The 16,738-nt window shown below is 41.2% G+C and overlaps 1 protein-coding gene and 3 long non-coding RNA genes across 4 annotated transcripts in view; 2 read left to right on the plus strand and 2 right to left on the minus strand.

Moving 5' to 3' along the window:
* LOC126986276 (uncharacterized) overlaps window positions 1-9,868 on the minus strand; it is a 26,053-nt gene extending 16,185 nt beyond the window's left edge. The window contains exon 1 of the long non-coding RNA XR_007739478.1: window positions 9,397-9,868. This is a non-coding gene — a long non-coding RNA (uncharacterized LOC126986276). The remainder of the gene's footprint in view (window positions 1-9,396) is intronic.
* Window positions 1-10,627, minus strand: part of LOC126986268 (four-domain proteases inhibitor-like) — a 41,869-nt gene extending 31,242 nt beyond the window's left edge. Inside the window, 2 exon segments of the mRNA XM_050842242.1 lie at window positions 9,880-9,977; window positions 10,523-10,627. Coding sequence (XP_050698199.1) covers window positions 9,880-9,943 — 64 coding nt within the window. The 5' untranslated portion in view covers window positions 9,944-9,977; window positions 10,523-10,627.
* LOC126986274 (uncharacterized) lies at window positions 1,402-15,915 on the plus strand. Its single transcript, XR_007739475.1, has 2 exons — window positions 1,402-1,547; window positions 15,169-15,915. It is a non-coding gene; the product is annotated as an uncharacterized LOC126986274 (long non-coding RNA).
* Window positions 5,016-7,077, plus strand: LOC126986279 (uncharacterized). Its single transcript, XR_007739483.1, has 2 exons — window positions 5,016-6,292; window positions 6,528-7,077. It is a non-coding gene; the product is annotated as an uncharacterized LOC126986279 (long non-coding RNA).
* Window positions 15,916-16,738: the final 823 nt, after the last annotated feature.

The following is a 16,738-nucleotide window of genomic DNA, read 5'->3' on the forward strand; positions in this document are numbered from 1 at the left end:
GGCAAAGAAACAAGAATACAAAGCAAAAATGCAAGAAAAGAGAAGCAGAAGAAATAAACGAAATAACAAACAGAAGAAAAAACAAACGAAGGTGAAGAGGAAGAAACAATAAGAAAATAAGACGAAACTAAGAAAACTGAATAATTAAGAAAACTGCAAAGAAAGAAGAGAAAGCAATGTGTAGACAAGACAACACTTTGCCTTTTTTTTTTTTTTTTCCATTCCCGCTTAGAGCGCCGGTAGATTTTCTTCAGGGGCCAGATGGTCGGCCCAAGCCCGTTGTGGCGCAGGCAATTTTTTATAGTGGCGCCAGTTATGCTTGGCTCATGCTGCCCCAAGGAACTCATTCTTGATTCACGGGATGGTTTCTTCTAGAGTCCGGGTTGATGGGTGGTCTTCTGGACAGCGTGTGGGTAGGCTTAGGCCACTCGGCGGTGACTGAAAAATCCCAGGTGGTAGCGTGGGGATTTGAACCGACGTTGTCCATGGCGTGGTGAATCTGAGCCCAGCACGCTAACCACTCAGCCACCGCCTACCCTTAACCATGTTTTGAGAAATGTCACACCCAGCTCAGCTTTAAACGCCATTACAATTGCGCTGATACATACTGAGTGTTAATATCATGCTTGTCAATAAAAATATGAATAATGTTTTCCCAAGCTTTTATTTCTTACAAATGATGAATTTGTCATTTTTGTAAATAAATTGTGTAATATCTATAAGGTAGACATTTATGATTATCTTAGTGTCATGTAGGGAAATATAAGATGAAGACGATGGAAAAGTATTGTAAAATGTGGTGGGACTGCTTTTTTTCTGTGTGTGTGTGTGTGTGTGTGTGTGTGTGTGTGTGTGTGTGTGTGTGTGTGTGTGTGTGTGTGTGGAGAATCGACAGTTTTCGTGAACCCACCCGAAATCTAAAGACGCATTCAGTGGGTTAACAGACTGGTAACTATATATCTTTAATCTCTACGGGATGTTCCGCTCACTTTAAATTCCCAGTAAAATCAAGGAGACTACATCATGGGAATATCGTCTTAAAATATTTTCATTCCATTTTTTTGTACTCGAAGAAAACTATAGAATGGTTCCCAGAAACTAACAATCCCTCTTAGTCTCAACTTCTTTATTTACTTTGCTTTGAATTCAGAAAAATCAAAACTAATTTTAATCTCAGTTATTTTTTCCTATTGAAGGGAAAGATGGAAAGGCTAGAAATAACAATCTTTTTCACCTAAACTCCTTTATTCCTGCCTTCACTTCCCTGTCTTCTCCTAAGGGCACGGGGCCCCACGAAGGTCACGGTTACGGCAGCGAGCCATGTTAAAGAGACACATGCTACGGTACTCCGTGCCGTGCTGATCACACACAGGTAGCTCAAAGATCGCCGGGCAGAACCGGGGACACTTGGAGACTGGGGGAAGAGAGGGGGAATGGGAATGGATTAATGAAGAAAGAAAACGAGGGTAGGAGAGAGGGAAGGGGGAGCCTGATAAAGAAAGAAGATGGAAGTGGGAGAGAGGAATCGGGAAAGAAAATGGGAACAGGTTAGGAAGGAGTGGGGTTAAAAGAGAAAATGGAGATTGGAGACGGATGTGAAGAATCAAAAAAGAAAAGAACGTGAGTGAGAGGGAAAGGAGACCAGAATAAATAGAAGGAAACAATGAAAATAGGGTTAGGAGAGGGAAAAAAAAAGATACTGAAGAAAATGTAAGTGGGAGCGGAAAGGAGAGGGATTGAGTTTGAAAATAAGGAGGGAGGGGAATGGGAAAGGGATTAAGAAAGAAAATGGGGTAGGAGACAAAGAGGTGGGATTAGTCACACCTACATGGTATTATTATTATCATTATCATTATTGGTGGTTGTAGTAGTAGTAGTAGTAGTAGTAGTAGTAGTAGTAGTAGTGACATGCCAACCACTTACCTGCCCTTACTCGTTCACCCGCCTGTTGTTAAGTACAGGTAAACCAACACACCTGAAGAAATACCTTAAAATCGTGTTCTTATTACGTGACGAATCAATGTGACTTTTAAATAGAAAAAATAGTATACGCATTGAAAAGATGATAAATGGCACCATAGACTATATATAACAAAAGGGAAAATCAGTATAAAAAAAATCGTCTTAGTGATCATAAAACGGACCTAAAACAGAGCAAAGTGAATGTGAGAGGAAGGGAATATAGAAGTTACAGGAAGACATAGGCCATGTAAGGCCATGTAAGTGTGTCTTAGTGAGTCCATACATGAGTCATAGTAAGCCTGAAGACATAATCAATTTGAGTCATTGTAAGATAAAAAAAAAAGAATCGTCGCCCTCTGAAAAAAAGTCATGCAGACGTCCAACAGCATTTCTTGCAATACATTTTTTTTTTCCAAACACACACACAAAAAAATATTAATAAAGAAATAAACAAATAAATAAAAACAACAAAACTGTCACTTTTATTTTTTTACAGCTATGGAGACAGTGCAAGGGCGTAATGGAAAAAAAAAAAAAAGACCTGCTACTTACTGCTCCAGAACAGAGGTTAAAGGAGTGTTCGAAATCAGAGGTCAATTTCGGGAGGAGAGGCGTCCTGATACCCTCCTCTTGAAAGAGTTCAAGTCATAGGCAGGAGGAAATACAGATGAAGGAAGATTGTTCCAGAGTTTACCAGCGTGAGGGATGAAAGAGTGAAGAGTGTGGTTAACTCTTGCATAAGGGGTTTGGACAGTATAGGGATGAGCATGAGTAGAAAGTCTTGTGCAGCGGGGCCGCGGGAGGGGGGGAGGCATGCAGTTAGCAAGTTCAGGCTAAGTTCAGAAGAGTAGTCAGCATGAAAATATCGATAGAAGATAGAAAGAGAGGCAACATGGCGGCGGAATTTGAGAGGTAGAAGACTATCAGTATGAGGAGGAGAGCTGATGAGACGAAGAGCCTTTGATTCCACTCTGTCAAGGAGAGCTGTGTGAGTGGACCCCCCCCACACATGAGATGCATACTCCATACGAGGGCGGACAAGGCCCCTGTAAATGGACAGCAATTGTGCAGGGGAGAAGAACTGGCGGAGACGGTACAGAACGCCCAGCCTCGAGGAAGCTGATTTAGTAAGAGATGAGATATGAATTTTCCAGTTGAGATTTTGAGTTAAGGATAGACCGAGGATGTTTAGTGTTGAGGAAGGTGATAGCTGGGTGTTATCAAAGAATAGGGGATAGTTGTTTGGAAGATTGTGTCGAGTGGATAGGTGGAGAAACTGTGTTTTAGAGGCGTTGAAGGACACCAGATTCCTCTTTTCCCAATCGGAAATAATAGTAAGGTCTGAGGCTAAGCGCATTGCAGCCTCCAGCCTTGAGTCGTTAAGTTCCTGTAGGGTGGGTCTTCTATTAAAAGAAGTTGAGTAATGCAGAGTGGAATCATCGGCGTAGGAATGGATAGGACAGTTCGTTTTGGAAAGAAGATCATCAATGAACAACAGAAAGAGAGTGGGAGATAGGACAGAACCCTGTGGGACACCACTGTTAATAGGTTTAGGGGAAGAACAGTGACCGTCTACCACAGCAGAAATAGAACGGTCAGAAAGGAAACTGGAGATAAAGGTACAGAGAAAAGGATAGAAACCGTAGGAGGGTAGTTTGAAAAGATTTGTGCCAGACCCTATCAAAAGCTTTTGATATGTCCAGCGCAATAGCAAAGGTTTCACCGAAACGGCTAAGAGAGGATGACCAATAGTTAGTTAAGAAGGCTAGGAGATCACCAGTAGAACGCCCCTTGTTTACAGTAGTCAATAAACAAATTCATAATGCGTTCAGCAATTAATTATTTTCTGTTCCTTTCTTTCTAAACATTCCAAACAAACAAACACACACAAAAAAATACACACACAAACAAAGAAGTGAACAAACAGCGAAAGCTTCTCACATTCTCACGTTCACGAGCAGGTAAGGCCAGGTAGATAGGTAGGCAGGTAGGTAAGTAGGTTGGGGGCAGGTGCAAAGACGGCAAAAAAAGGGTCAATATTTTATTTATCATCGAAGCGCGAAGCAGCAAACAGGACTAAAAATAAATACTATGAAAGGGAGAAAGAACAGGAACAGGAAGGAGGAAATGAAAAAGGTGAGAGAGAGAGAAAATAGAGAAAGCATAGGAAATGGAAGGACAGGAACGCGAAGGGAGGAAATGAAAGGGAAAAGAGAAAATAGAGAAAGGGTAGAAAATGGAAGGACAGGAACTTGAAGGGAGGAAGTGAAAGGGGAAAGAGAGAAAACAGAGAAAGGGTAGAAAATGGAAGGACAGGAACTTGAAGGGAGGAAGCGAAAGGGGAAAGAGAGAAAACAGAGAAAGGGTAGAAAATGGAAGGACAGGAACTTGAAGGGAGGAAGTGAAAGGGAAAAGAGAAAACAGAGAAAGGGTAGAAAATGGAAGGACAGGAACTTGAAGGGAGGAAGTGAAAGGGGAAAGAGAGAAAACAGAGAAAGGGTAGAAAATGGAGGGACAGGAATATGAAGGGAGGAAATGAAAGGGGAAATGGAGAGAAATGATGGAAAATGGAAGGGCAGGAAAAGGAAGGGTTGGAAGGGAAAGAAGCGATAAAGAGAATGGAAGGATGGGCTCGAAACAGGAAGGGCGGAAGTGAAAGAATATTGATAACACGAGGAAGGATGAGTAGGGAATGGTGGGAATGTAAGAATAGAGAAGACAAATGACAGGCAAAAGAAGGGATAAAGAAAGAAAGGGAAGAGAAGGCGGGATATGGGAAAGAACAGGAAAGAAAGGAAGGAAGGAAGAGAAGAGGGATAATGAAAAAGAAATGTAGAGAAATGGAGGAAAAACATAGAAACTTAGAAATGAAGGAAGGAAACAAAGAAATGATAATAAAGAAAGAAAAAAGAATGAAGGAAGGAAAGAAGGACAGGGTATGAAGTGGATGTGTAAAAAACAAAACAGCAAATAAGCATAACAAGCAAAATAATAATAGAAAATAATAATGAACAAAAGAAAGTAAGACAGGTAAATCAAGAAATCAATAAGAAAATAATATCGTCACAAGCCATACATACGGGTAGGCGGTGGTCGAATTGGTAGAGTACTGGGCCCACATTCACCGCGTGATGGACGACGCGGGTTCGAATCCCCACGCTACCACTCGGATTTTTCAGTCACCACCGAGTGGCTTAAAACTACCCACATGCTGTCCTGAAGACCACCCATCAACCCGAACTCTAGAGGAAGCCGTCCAAGCGAATCAAGAACGAGTTCCGGGGGGCAGCATGAGCCAATGCAAGATGGCGCCACTATAAACACTCGCCTGCGCCAGAACGGGCTGGGCCGACCATCAGGCCCCACCTGGAAGAAGCCTTGGGCCGACCATCAGGCCCCACCAGGAAGATGCCTACCGGCGCAACAGGCAGCGACGTAAAAAAAAAAAAAAAAAAAAAAAAAAAAAAACTTATAAATAGACAAATGAACAGAAACTACCGCACCAACTACTAACCCTATTTCCATTTCCCTATTTCACTGGTTTTCGGCCCATTACTAACATCTTCCTATTTCTCCCCATTTCCCTACGCCCCTTGCAAGTTCAAATTGTGGTAAAAACATGGATGACTAAGGAAAATTGCCCTGTGTCCTATTTTACCCTATTTTTTTGGTTATGAAGATTCCCCCATTTCCCTTACCTATTTCCCTATGCTATCAAGATTTCACCATTTCTCTGTCGACACATATTTCTCTATATTAGCAAGAGTTCTCCATTAACCTCTGTTAGCAAGAGTTTCCTATTTTCGTAACCTATTTTCCTAAGTTATCAAGAGTTACCCATTTCCCTGTTTTCATATTGATCTGTTTTTCCAATATACTGCAAGGTGAGATGAGCTTTAAAGATGAAGAAGAGCCTGCTATTCTTCCTATTTCCTTATTCTTCCCCGGTTTCATCATATCAGCATCCTATATTTGCCTGTTTATCTGTTTCTTTAAGTTACTGCAAGGGTTCCTGGGAAATAGCTTGGTAGATAAAGATAGATAAAAAAAAGCAGAGGGCATATTGGGTATTAAGAGGGTTACATTCTTAAACCTGAGCACACATATTTGACAGGGCCTTCATAGGTGTTGTGGGCATTTTCGTGTGTAGTTTTAAGACCCTGGTCATAGCTTCTTCTGTACCATGAACCTCAAAAAACACTCGTTAAATCCCTCTTCAGCTTTTGAAAATAGGTGATGTAAGAGATGGAAGCGTGTGGAAATACAGACCAGAGTGTCGTAGTAAGGGGAAGGGGTTCTGAGTTTGGTGTGAGGTGGGTGGGAAACGGAGGTGTGGGTGGTGATGGTGTTCTGGGGTGTGAGTGCTGGGGATAGGAGGTGTGGGTGGTGATGGTGTTCTGGGGTGTGAGTGCTGGGGAAAGGAGGTGTGGGTGGTGATGGTGTTCTGGGGTGTGAGTGCTGGGGAAAGGAGGTGTGGGTGGTGATGGTGTTCTGGGGTGTGAGTGCTGGGGAAAGGAGGTGTGGGTGGTGATGGTGTTCTGGGGTGTGAGTGCTGGGGAAAGGAGGTGTGGGTGGTGATGGTGTTCTGGGGTGTGAGTGCTGGGGAAAGGAGGTGCTACTTGGTGGTGAAGCGTGTAATGGTAATCAAAAAGGTTCGAAAGGGTCAGGGTTGTTTGATTTATATCAAGTTGATTTAAATCAAGATTTAAATAATTTTTTTTTAATCATTGATTTAAATCAAGATTTGTTATTTCATTTTTTTGATGTCGTTGATTTAAATCTTGATCTTATTGCAGGGCAACAACGTAGAATGGAGAAAATAAACAAAGAAAACACTCTAACTTTGATATCAATATTTTCCATGACAACTTCACAAATTTTCCTGAGTGATTAGTCCATTGTATATATCTTCCGTCAGCCACACCTGGTCCGTCCAGTGTCCTGGAGCAGAACAAGACACTGACCGCCTTTCTGACAGTATCTTGCTGAGGAAGGGTGATGGTTTCAAAAGTGTTTTACAACATGAGCCCCATGTTCCTCTATGTACTCAGCCATAACGCTTGCTCCCATCTTTACTTTTTGGCTGGCCCCAGCCAGTTGGTGGAGCAGGGAACTGTTTCATAGTGCCGCCATCTTGCTCAGCTAATCCACCCCCGAATGGGACAAAAAACACCAAATACAGAAAGTGGCAGTAAAGGAAATTTTTTAAATATATCCCCCTATTTTTCAAAGAATCACTTCACATACACACATGGATCATCCACAGCCTTTTCTGATACTTTCATTTGAAGCTGCTGTCATTTTTCTTTGTGCAATTTCAGTTAGGACACGTCCAAAACATGATATGATCTGCTTAGACTTTTAAGGGACTAAACAGAGTTGTGGTGTAGTGCTGGCTCATTGCTGGCTGGCTGCGGCTGTTCAGTCTTTGGATTGGCTCAAACAGCCAACCAGATTAGTTATGGTGATGGAATATGATACAAGAATACTCCAATATGTGTTTTAAACTAAGGTAGAGAAAATTGAGGTGTACATTCATATAATTATTTGCATTAATAAAAAAAATCTATTTAAAATATAATAAATCTGATTTAAATAAAAAAAATCGGATTTTTTTATTAAAAAAAATCTACCCTGGAAAGGCATTACCCAGCCACACAGGACAGGTGTGACCTCTGGGTTGATTACAGATTACCTTCTCGAGGTTTCCCCAGGTACCCATTTAGCCAGTATCCACCAGCCTGTAAGGGAGAATTAAGAGCTGGGTGGACTGCTCGATGAGTGGCCAGGGCAGAATCGAACTCGTTCCCGCTGATTCGTATCTAAGCGTGCTAAACAGTGCACGACGGAGGTCATGATCCACGGAAAAGCGACTCTTGCTATTTTTTGTATGTAAAGCTATTTTTGAGAGCTACGCGTTAGCGCGCGCGCGCGAAAGAGAGAGAGAGAGAGAGAGAGAGAGAGAGGGGGAACCTAACATCTATCTTTTTACTAAACTGACTCGTCTAGGAATATTTAAATGAGTCACTGCTACTATGATGCTTTTATAAGTGAAAAGAAAATGCGAGCCGCGAGGAAAGTATGTGCTTAAACCTACTTGTTCTTACCAGCTCGTGATATTTAGCATTCTAGTGACGATTGGGAACAAAAAGTAGTTGGAAGTAATAATGCGCTTAAACTTACTCGTTTCCTACTTGTGTTTGGAAATATTTTAATGACGGTTAAGAACAAAAGGGAGGCGGTGGCTGAGTCGTCAAAGTAACGGCCTCGTGTTCAGGAGGACGCGAGTTCAATCCCCGCCCGGTGCCACCAAGCTGGGATTTTTCAGCCGCCGCCGAGTGGCTTAAAACTACCCACATGCTGTCCAGAAGACCACCTATCAACCCGGACTCTAGATTCTAGGATCAAAGATGAGCTCTGGGAGGGCAGCATGAGCCAATGCAAGATGGCGCCACTATAAACACTTGCCTGCGCCAGAACGGGCTGGGCCGACCATCAGGACCTACCGGAAAGAAGCCTTGGACCGACCATCAGGATCCACCTGGAAGAAGCCTACCGGCGCAATAGGCTGCAATGTAAAAAAAAAAAAAAAAAAAAAAAAAAAATTGTGCAGTTAACTTAAGATAGACAGAAGGACCCAATTAAACAGATTAGGACCAAAAACGGAAGCTGTCATATGGAATCTCTCTCTCTCTCTCTCTCTCTCTCTCTCTCTCTCTCTCCTCGACTCCTGGGGCTGCTAAAAGGACCCAATTAGATACCCATTAGCTCCAAAAAATGGCAACCACGTACTATGGATTTGTCTCAGATATTTCGGTTTAACTGCGCAGTGTAAATTCGTACGCTTTTCTCTAACGGACAGACATCTCTCAGGTCAAGATTTCTGTCTAATAAATCAACACTGACGTTGCATATTTCCTTTTAACTTTTGCATGTAAATTCTAAGCTGCACGATCTCTATTTTTGCCTATGAACTCAAAACTGTGGAGGTAATTTTTGTCAATAAATAACTAATAATAACCTGCGCCTGTAAATTTTGGTTATAAACTGAAAACTTATTGTAATTTTTGTCGATAGATTCAAAACTGTGATTGTATTTTTTGCCTATTAACTCAAAAACTTCGCTCATGTTTTTTTGCCTGTAAGCTCAACACTGTGCTTGTAACTCCTGCCTATAAGTGGAAAACTGAGGTATTGCAATTTCTGCATGGTTACTGAAAATTGCTCTTGTAACTTTTGGTTATGAACTTGAAAACGATTGTAACACTTTCTTTATAAACACACAAAACTACGCTTATAATATTTTCGTATAGATTCAAAACTATACTTCAAATTTTCCATCCACATTCTCCGTTTCAACTTCGCGATGTTTTGTTTCCTTGCGCAAAGTCAGAGCGCGCCATCTGTTGTTTACATTTCGGCAGCACAGCGAACCTTGCTCTCAGACGCTTTCGGCCCTCACCACAACGATTTCCAAGGTTACAAGGAATATATGTCTGGTTCTCATGAGTGTCTTCATCGTTGACGGTGCAGAAGAAGCCTTGTCCAACCTTTACTAGGTTCACAAAACTATCCGTGGACATATGCACAACTCTTACGAAATCTTTGACAAATATGTGTGTAGACCCCGAAGCGTTCGAGAATATGAGCGTTAAGTTCAACTGTCATGCTTCTTTGTATTATTTAATCATTAAAATAAAACTTGAACGTGATGGTGAAAAAAATGATTTTATGAATAAAAGTGAACTGTTGCCCTATTATTATTATTATCATTATTATTATTATTATTATTATTATTATTATTATTATTATTATTATTATTATTATTATTATTACTACTACTACTACTATTATACCACTATTACTTCTACTGCTATGCACACTACTATTTCTACAACTACTATTACTGGTACTTACGCTGCCCCGTCACCATCAGCACCATCACCGCCACCATCGCCACCACCACGGTTCCTCGCATCATTTTCTTGTGTCCTTCAGCACAGAAAACGGAAAACCTGAAACGCAGAAACAGAAAACGAAAACTAATGTTAAGTTGAATATAAAAAGGAATAAAGGAAAATAAAATGGGAGAAGTGAAGGAAAATCATGAGGGAAGAAAGAAATGATGAAAGAAGAAAGAAAGAAAAAGGGAGAAGGAGAAGGGAAGGGTGAAAGGAGGGAGAGTTGGAGGGAGGAGAACCGGCTACCTGTCCGAAATACAGACGGCAGGACAAGAGAGAGAGAGAGAGAGAGAGAGAGAGAGAGAGAGAGAGAGAGAGAGAGAGAGAGAGAGAGAGAGAGAGAGATGGAAATAAAGGAGTAGAGAAAGAGAGGGAGGGAAGTAAAAGGAGATGGAGAAAAAAGAAGAAAAGGATACGAAGAAAGACAGACAAAGACAAAAACGCAAAAGAAACGTAAAAGAAAAATTCAAAAAGGCAAAATTTAGAGAAACAAAAGGGAAAAAAAATCACATCCCTTAAACACACACACACACACACACACACACACACACACACACACACACACACACACACACACACACACACACACACTCACTCACCTGCCACCCGACACACCTGGGTTGCTGGAGAGAAACTTGAGCGTCTCCGGAACACCTCCTGGTTTTATCTGCACCTCGTGACGTCACACAAGCAAGCAGGGAAATCATTCTTGTGGTGGTTTAAGGCATGTGTGTATGTATATATAAAAACAAGCCGCGCGCACACACACACACACACACACACACACATATACATAAATATCATATGACCTTGTGGAAATCCTTGAGTCTCGTAAGAAGGAGGAGGAGGAGTACATAGGAATACATAGGAAGAACAGACACCAGCAGACCTATCGGTCTATGGCGAGGGTGTCTGTTAACTACCGCTACTAATAATAATCTACGTGTGGTAGGATAGGACAGAAAAGATGAAGGAGGAGGAGGAGGAGACGAAAGAGGGGGACAGGTGGAAACAAATCCCACGAACTAGGAAAATATTTCTTTACTCTTGACTCAACTAGGAAGGGAGGGAAAAAATCCTTGAGTTTCCGAAGTAAACCAGAGGAGGAGGAGGAGGAGGACGAGGGGGAGGAGGAGGAAGAACAGGAGGAGGAGGAGGAGGAGGAGGATCACAAAAAAACACAAAGAAAGAACAAATAACAGCAGAACTGATGGTCCTTACCAAGTTATTTGTAACAAGCTACATTAACTAATCAAAGGTGGAAGATGAAGGACAGCAAAGACGAAGGCTCCTCCCCCCCCCCATCCCTCCAGCCAAAGCTGGCGGGAAAGGAAAAAGAACCATGCAGCATGGAAAAACTGCATGGAAATTATGTATAGGAAAGAAGAAAGAACTACCATTACTGCTACCACTAACCGGGCGATAAAAACGGATAAGGACACCATTATACGAAAGAACTTAACGTTATTTCGACAATGAGTAATATCTTAGTTGCTGGTTGAATTCTAAATACTTGTCTAATCTACTCTTGAAGGCCGTGACTGATGTGCTATCAACGACATCACAGGGTAGAGAATTCCAAACATTAACGAATCGAGTGAAGAAGTGTTTGGCTTCGTGCGACGAGAATCTTTTACCACTTATCTTGAAATTGTTATTTCTTCTTCTTGTATTTGATCGATCAATTGTAAAGTAATCTTCCGCATTAATATCACTGAATCCTTTAAACATTTTAAACACTTCTATTAGATCGCCTCGCATTCTTCGTTGCATAGGCTGAATAAATTTACTTTTGTAAACCTTTGTTCATAAGATAAATTTCTCAACCTAGGAATAATTTTTGATACTCTCCGTTGAACCCGTTCTAACTTTTCTACGTCTTTTCTGTAATAGGGAGACCAAAACTGTACACAGTACTCTAAATGGGGTCGAACCAGCGAATTATAGATTTTTAATATTACTTTTTCCGATTTATTATTAAAGACTCGTCCGATGAGGCCAACCAATTTATTTGCGGTTTTAACTACCTCTGAACAATGCTGACCGGGCTTTAAATCGCTTGAAATAGTAATTCCAAGATCCTTTTCTTTACTTACTGCAGAAAGTTGTTGGCCATTCATTACGTACTGAACGCGATTGTTATTATTTTTGATGTGTAGCACTTAACATTTGTCAACGTTAAATTTCATTTGCCATTGATTGGCCCAACGTGCAAGTCAATCTAGATCTGATTGTCATGCTTCTTCGTCGAGTGTCATAGTTACTTTACTAGGGATTTTTGTGTCATCAGCAAATTTTGATATTTTTCAAGTGAGCCCATCATCGATATCATTAACATAAATTAAGAAGAGCATGGGACCAAACACTGATCCTTGAGGTACGGCGCTTCTGACATCGAGCCAGGTAGATGAAACACCGTTTAGAACTACTCTCTGTTTCGGCTCAGAGAGCCAGTCTACAAGCCAATTGTGAATGTTGCCTGAGATACCGTGCGCCAATAGTTTACTGAGCAATCGTTGATGGGGGACCTTATCAGATGCCTTTTAAAAATCCAGATATATGATATCTACTGATCTGCTTCCATCGAACCCCTCAAAAATATAATGAGAAAATCAAGTAAGTTAATTAAACACGAACGTTTATTACGGAAACCTTGTTGCGAATTATTTATTATAAAAGATTTATTAAAAAATTAAGGAGGAGGAGGAGGAGACGAAAGAGGGGGACAGGTGGAAACAAATCGCACGAACTAGGAAAATATTTCTTTACTGTTGACTCAACTAAAAAGGGAGGGAAAAAATCCTTGAGCTTCCGAAGTAAACCAGATCTTGAAGAGGAGGAGGAGGAGGAGGAGGAGGAGGACGAGGAGGAGGAGGAGGAAGAACAGGAAGAGGAGGAGGAGGAGGAGGAGGAGGAGGAGGATCACAAAGGAAGAATAAATAACAGCAGAACTGATGGTCCTTACCAAGTTGTTTGTAACAAGCTACATTAACTAATCAAAGGTGGAAGATGAAGGACAGCAAAGACGAAGGCTCCTCCCCCCCCCCCCCCCCATTCCTCCAGCCAAAGCTGGCGGGAAAGGAAAAAGAACCATGCAGCATGGAAAAACTGCATTGAAATTATGTTTAGGAAAGAAGAAAGAACTACCATTACTGCTACCACTAACCGGGCGATAAAAACGGATAAGGACACCATTATTCGAAAGAACTTAACGTTATTTCGACAATGAGTAATATCTTCCTCGAAGAAGTTCACCATATTGTCGCGAATGATAGTCTCCATTAACTTACAAACAATCGATGTCAGGCTAATTGCTCGATAATTTCCTGGATGAGACTTGTTCCCCTTTTTGAAAAGGAGGAGGAGGAGGCTAATGAAAGGTTTTGAAAGTCATATGAAGAATTAAAAGACAAAGAAAACTGAATAAAGAAAAGAACCGCTAAGAAACAACAGAAAACAAAAACCCACGAGAAAAAAAGAAAACAAAAACAATATGTAGAGAAAAAAACAAAATAAGAAGATAAGAGAAATACGGGAAAATAAGAAGCGAATAAGGGAGAAAGGGAAGCAAAAACACACGGAAACAGAGACAGAAGAAACAGGAATAAGAGAAAACAATAAGAAAGAAAAAAACAAACAAACCAAGATGAAGAGGAAAACAAAATAAGAAATGGAGAAAACTGGATAAATAAAAGAACGGCAAAGAAACAAGAATACAAAGCAAAAATGCAAGAAAAGAGAAGCAGAAGAAATAAACGAAATAACAAACAGAAGAAAAAACAAACGAAGGTGAAGAGGAAGAAACAATAAGAAAATAAGACGAAACTAAGAAAACTGAATAATTAAGAAAACTGCAAAGAAAGAAAAGAAAGCAATGTGTGGACAAGACAACACTTTGCCTTTTTTTTTTTTTCCATTCCCGCTTAGAGCGCCGGTAGATTTTCTTCAGGGGCCAGATGGTCGGCCCAAGCCCGTTGTGGCGCAGGCAATTTTTTATAGTGGCGCCAGTTATGCTTGGCTCATGCTGCCCCCCGGAACTCATTCTTGATTCACGGGATGGTTTCTTCTAGAGTCCGGGTTGATGGGTGGTCTTCTGGACAGCGTGTGGGTAGGCTTAGGCCACTCGGCGGTGACTGAAAAATCCCAGGTGGTAGCGTGGGGATTTGAACCGACGTTGTCCATGGCGTGGTGAATCTGAGCCCAGCACGCTAACCACTCAGCCACCGCCTACTCTTAACCATGTTTTGAGAAATGTCACACCCAGCTCAGCTTTAAACGCCATTACAATTGCGCTGATACATACTGAGTGTTAATATCATGCTTGTCAATAAAAATATGAATAATGTTTTTCCAAGCTTTTATTTCTTACAAATGATGAATTTGTCATTTTTGTAAATAAATTGTGTAATATCTATAAGGTAGACATTTATGATTATCTTAGTGTCATGTAGGGAAATATAAGATGAAGACGATGGAAAAGTATTGTAAAATGTGGTGGGACTGGTTTTTTTCTGTGTGTGTGTGTGTGTGTGTGTGTGTGTGTGTGTGTGTGTGTGTGTGTGTGTGTGTGTGTGTGTGTGGAGAATCGACAGTTTTCGTGAACCCACCCGAAATCTAAAGACGCATTCAGTGGGTTAACAGACTGGTAACTATATATCTTTAATCTCTACGGGATGTTCCGCTCACTTTAAATTCCCAGTAAAATCAAGGAGACTGTACATCATGGGAATATCGTCTTAAAATATTTTCATTCCATTTTTTTGTACTCGGAGAAAACTATAGAATGGTTCCCAGAAACTAACAATCCCTCTTAGTCTCAACTTCTTTATTTACTTTGCTTTGAATTCAGAAAGATCAAAACTAATTTTAATCTCAGTTATTTTTCCTGTTGAAAGGAAAGATGGAAAGACTAGAAATAACAATCTTTTTCACCTTAACTCCTTTATTCCTGCCTTCACTTCCCTGTCTTCTCCTAAGGGCACGGGGCCACACGAAGGTCAGGGTCATGGCAGCGAGCTATGTTAAAGAAACACATGCCAGAGTACTCCGTGCCGTGCTGATCACACACAGGTAGCTCAAGGACCGCCGGGCAGAACCGGGGACACTCGGGGGCTGGGGGAAGAGAGGGGGAATGGGAATGGATTAATGAAGAAAGAAAACGAGGGTAGGAGAGAGGGAAGGGGGAGCCTAATAAAGAAAGAAGATGGGAGTGGGAGAGAGGAATCGGGAAAGAAAATGGGAACAGGTTAGGAAGGAGTGGGGTTAAAAGAGAAAATGGAGATTGGAGACGGATGTGAAGAATCAAAAAAGAAAAGAACGTGAGTGAGAGGGAAAGGAGACCAGAATGAATAGAAGGAAACAATGAAAATGGGGTTAGGAGAGGGAAAAAAAAAAGATACTGAAGAAAATGTAAGTGGGAGCGGAAAGGAGAGGGACTGAGTTTGAAAATAAGGAGGGAGGGGAATGGGAAAGGGATTAAGAAAGAAAATGCGGTAGGAGACAAAGAGGTGGGATTAGTCACACCTACATGGTATTATTATTATCATTATTATTATTGGTGGTTGTAGTAGTAGTAGTAGTAGTAGTAGTGACATGCCAACCACTTACCTGCCCTTACTCGTTCACCCGCCTGTTGTTAAGTACAGGTAAACCAACACACCTGAAGAAATACCTTAAAATCGTGTTCTTATTACGTGACGAATCAATGTGACTTTTAAATAGAAAAAATAGTATACGCATTGAAAAGATGATAAATGGCACCATAGACTATATATAACAAAAGGGAAAATCAGTATAAAAAAAATCGTCTTAGTGATCATAAAACGGACCTAAAACAGAGCAAAGTGAATGTGAGAGGAAGGGAATATAGAAGTTACAGGAAGACATAGGCCATGTAAGTCCATATAGGTGTGTCTTAGTGAGTCCATACATGAGTCATAGTAAGCCTGAAGACATAATCAATTTGAGTCATTGTAAGATAAAAAAAAAAGAATCGTCGCCCTCTGAAAAAAAGTCATGCAGACGTCCAACAGCATTTCTTGCAATACATTTTTTTTTCCAAACACACACACAGAAAAATATTAATAAAGAAATAAACAAATAAATAAAAACAACAAAACTGTCACATTTTTTTTTCTACAGCTATGGAGACAGTGCAAGGGCGTAATGGAAGAAGAACAAAAAAAAAAAAAAGGCCCGCTACTTACTGCTCCAGAACAGAGGTTAAAGGAGTGTTCCAAATCAGAGTTCAATTTCGGGAGGAGAGGTGTCCTGATACCCTCCTCTTGAAAGAGTTCAAGTCATAGGCAGGAGGAAATACAGATGAAGGAAGATTGTTCCAGAGTTTACCAGCGTGAGGGATGAAAGAGTGAAGATGGTGGTTAACTCTTGCATAAGGGGTTTGGACAGTATAGGGATGAGCATGAGTAGAAAGTCTTGTGCAGCGGGGCCGCGGGAGGGGGGGAGGCATGCAGTTAGCAAGTTCAGGCTAAGTTCAGAAGAGCAGTCAGCATGAAAATATCGATAGAATATAGAAAGAGAGGCAACATGGCGGCGGAATTTGAGAGGTAGAAGACTATCAGTATGAGGAGGAGAGCTGATGAGACGAAGAGCCTTTGATTCCACTCTGTCAAGGAGAGCTGTGTGAGTGGACCCCTCCCACACATGAGATGCATACTCCATACGAGGGCGGACAAGGCCCCTGTAAATGGACAGCAACTGTGCGGGGGAGAAGAACTGGCGGAGACGGTACAGAACGCCCAGCCTCGAGGAAGCTGATTTAGTAAGAGATGAGATATGAAGTTTCCAGTCGAGAT

This window comes from Eriocheir sinensis, chromosome 61 (genome assembly GCF_024679095.1).
Source record: "Eriocheir sinensis breed Jianghai 21 chromosome 61, ASM2467909v1, whole genome shotgun sequence".
NCBI lineage: Eukaryota > Metazoa > Arthropoda > Malacostraca > Decapoda > Varunidae > Eriocheir > Eriocheir sinensis.